At 65.9% G+C, this 3,490-nt stretch overlaps 1 protein-coding gene across 1 annotated transcript; it reads left to right on the top strand.

The window, feature by feature from the left end:
* The first annotated feature begins 55 nt into the window (after positions 1–55).
* On the top strand, positions 56–2,573 carry ST6GALNAC4 (ST6 N-acetylgalactosaminide alpha-2,6-sialyltransferase 4). The gene is made up of 6 exons (XM_027650015.1): positions 56–71; positions 348–424; positions 715–885; positions 1,029–1,441; positions 1,557–1,664; positions 1,736–2,573. Exons 2-6 carry the CDS (start codon positions 413–415, stop codon positions 1,923–1,925), a joined length of 894 nt encoding a protein of 297 aa, XP_027505816.1. The 5' UTR covers positions 56–71; positions 348–412; the 3' UTR covers positions 1,926–2,573.
* The last annotated feature ends 917 nt before the right edge of the window (positions 2,574–3,490 follow it).

The raw sequence follows: 3,490 nt of genomic DNA, 5'->3' as shown, positions 1-3,490 counted from the left end.
GCCCCAGCCCCGGTCCCCGCCCGGCCGGGATGCGGGACCCGCCGGCGGCGGCCGTGGGGGGTCCCGGCGCGGTGAGTGAGGCCCGCACCGGGGGCGCCGCTGCGGGGGGACGTCCCGGCCCAGAGCCCTGCCCGGCGGGGCGGCACCCGCGGAGGCCCGGGAGGAACTGGAGAACTGGGGGGATCCGGGGCATGAGGGTGCGTGGGGCGGTCCCGGTTTCGGCCCCGGGGGGGTCTCGGCACGAGGAATAGGGGGGACACAGGGGCGTTGGGGGACAGGGTGGAGGTGGATTCCCCCGGGGATCTTCCCCCACGGGGATACCGCTGCTGAGCCCGCTCCACATGCAGGGTGCGAGCCTCCACCCTCCGGGAGCCCCCCGGACCCTGCCCGGTGACCCGCCAACCCCTCGAGGATGAAGACGCTGGTGAGTACCCGCAGGGACGGGGGACGAGGGGCCGGTGCAACTCCCCCAGCATCCGGGCGGCCGCTCGCCCCGAAAGCGATGCTGAGGTGGGGGGCTGAGCCCGCAGCTGCCGGAGCCCGTGGGCGGCGCGGAGCCCGTGGGGTGTGCGGGCATCGCCGCTGCAGGAAGCGAGCCGGGCCCGGCACCCCCTCCGAGGAGCTGCCCCCCGCATGGCCGCGGGGCCACCGGCATCCGACGCGGGGCCGGTGCACGTGGCCTGGCCCGGAGAAACCTCCCCGCTGTGCTTCCAGGTCCGGCTCTTCCTCACGCTGGTGTGCGCAGCGGTGGTGGCGGTGCTGTACATCCTGCTGTCCTCCCTCGCCCGCCCGCAGCCCTGCTGCCAGGCCCCGGGGCAGCAGGGCAGCCCCGCGGCATCCACCCTCCGCAGCTTCCAGGGATACAGCCGCGTTCCCGACGGGAAGGTGCGCGGGGATGGGGCAACGCTGGGGCAGCTTGACCCACCTGTGCCTCAGTTTCCCCTTCCTTAGGGAAGGGCAGACAGGGGCTGTGGTGTGTCCAGCCGCTGCGGGAGGGAAGGGGGAGCTGACGGTGCATCTCCCCACAGCCGCTGGAGCGAGCACTGTGCCGCCACTGCGCCGTCGTGTCCAGCTCGGGGCAGATGCTGGGCTCTCACCTGGGACAGGCCATCGATGGGCAAGAATGTGTCCTCCGCATGAACCACGCCCCCACTGCCGGCTACGAGGAGGATGTGGGGGCACGGAACACCATCCGGGTGGTCTCACACACCAGCGTCCCGCTGCTGCTGAGGAACCAGCCCTACTTCTTCCAGCAGTCCCAGGAGACCCTCTACATCATCTGGGGGCCAGCAAAGAAGTTGAACAGGGAGAAGATGGGCTCAACCTACCAGGCACTGCTGAAGGTGACACAGACATACCCCCAGCTGCAGATCTACACCCTGACTGAGGAGAAGATGACATACTGTGACAACATCTTCCAGAACGAGACAGGGAAGAACAGGTACCTCTGCCACCCCCCTGGGGTGGCACCCATTCCCCCCACACTGGGCATCCATAGCCCAGCCAGGCTGGCTGCACTGTGCCACCCACTCTAGCACAACCACGGTTCTTCACAGGATGAAATCCGGCTCCTTCCTGAGCACGGGCTGGTTCACCATGATCCTGGCCATGGAGCTGTGTGAGCAGATCCGTGTCTTCGGCATGGTCAGCGACAGCTACTGCAGGTGCGTGGGGGGCTGCGGGGGTGGTCTGGTGTCCCCCCAAGTCCCACACCCACCCCCTGCCCTCCTGCCAGGGAGAAGAACCACTCGAGTGTGCCATACCACTACTTCGAGAAGGGCCGGCTGGACGAGTGCAAGATGTACCTGATGCACGAGCGCGCCCGGCGCGCCGGGCACCGCTTCATCACTGAGAAGGCCATCTTCTCCCGCTGGGCCAAGAGGAGGAACATAGTCTTCACCCACCCGTCCTGGGCGGGCGGGTAGGGCGCCAGCCACGAGGTGAGGCAGCAGGGACCCCGGCGGCGGGGCAGTTCTCATCCTGCACCAGCGTGTCTTGGCTCTGCCAGTGCCACAGTTGAATGCCTTTTGCCAAGCCCTGGAGCAGGGATTCTCCACCTCTGCAGCAGCAGGGCCTGTTCTCCCAGCTGGTGGGTGGGCTGGGACCCCCCATGTCGGGGCATGGGGTGTGAGCTGGACCTGTGGAGCCCCGTCAGCTCCGGACATCTGCCTGTATGGACCCAGGATGACCATGAAGGTTTTCCACCCACTCTTCTAGGAAGAATATTTAATGCAGGATTACACGCTCACCCTGCTGGGCTCCAGCAGGACAAGGGGCAGGAGAGCCTCAACCCTGCCAGGGCCACAAAGTGATGCCTCTCTCAGGGGTGAAGCTCTGCTATGGTCCTTGTCCCAGTTGTGCCCTGAAACCCAGTGCAGGGAGCCGGATTCAGGCTCCCTCATCCTGCTGCCTTCTGCTGCTCAGTGCCTGGGCAGTTCCCTGGAGCCCCCTGCATCCCTCCAGCTGGGAAGCCCTTGAGCCACATATGCCCTGGGGACTCCGAATTGCCTTGTCACAAGTGCCCTTGGATTCAGACCAAAGCAAACGTGGCGATTAAAAGTGTTTTTAATTCAGTGGTGCCCCGTGTTGTGCCCCGTTGTGGCTGCGGAACGTGGGGACAGGGGAGACAACAGCTGATCACAGGGCTACTGGTGCCCAGCTCCACTGCCAGGCTATAAATAAGGGGGAGGTGATGAGGGGGTAGAGCTGAGCCTGAGCATGGAAGAGGGTGCTGAAAGCAGTCAAGGTTATTTGGGAAGCAGCAGCTGCATCTCCACAGGATGGGTGCTGGGTCTGGGCTGATCCTTGGCCTCACAGGGCTCAGAGCTGCTGGGCTGCAGGCAGGACACTGCCAGCTCCTGTGTCCCTGGAGAGATGGGACATGCCACAGGCACTTTTGTGGCCCTGAACTCATAGCAGCTTTTTGAACTCATAAGTGCCACAGGTCTGGGGGGCCAGGGGAGAGAGGAGAGGCAGAGATGTTGGGGTGCAGTGAGGAGTGAATGGTCTGGGAACTTCTGGAAATGCTGCCAGGGCAGTTTCTCACGGGGAGTGTAGCAGAGGAGCCCGTGGAGCTATTTTCCTCATACCCCAGCTGCTGCAGCTTTTCCTCATACCTCAGTTGTCACAGCCCCATGCAGGGCAGGGCATCACTGGCACAGCAGAGCCAGAATCCCCCTGGACAGGCACCAGGGATGCACGTGCCAGCGGTGGAGCTCCTTCCCTGCCCCACGAAACCCCTGAGAGGGGTCCTGCTCTGCCCAGCCAGCGCGGGGGAGGCCGCGGCATTCCAGCAATGTGCTGGGTCAGGAGCCGCGAGCTGCTCCTGGCGCTGCCGGGCAGGGCTGGCCCCATCCTCACACCGGGGGCGGGCAGGGCAAGGGGGCATCCCCGGCCTGCCCTGTCGGGGTCCGGAGCGGGGAGGGCGGCACTGGCATCCCCGGGCAGTCCCTATCCCGGGAGGGCGGCACTAGGACCCCGTGGCTCTCCC

This window comes from Corapipo altera, unplaced genomic scaffold (genome assembly GCF_003945725.1).
Source record: "Corapipo altera isolate COAL_440 unplaced genomic scaffold, ASM394572v1 268, whole genome shotgun sequence".
Classification (NCBI taxonomy): domain Eukaryota; kingdom Metazoa; phylum Chordata; class Aves; order Passeriformes; family Pipridae; genus Corapipo; species Corapipo altera.
The sequence above is the reverse complement of the archived record's forward strand: the minus strand, read 5'-3'. Positions and strand labels throughout refer to the sequence as shown.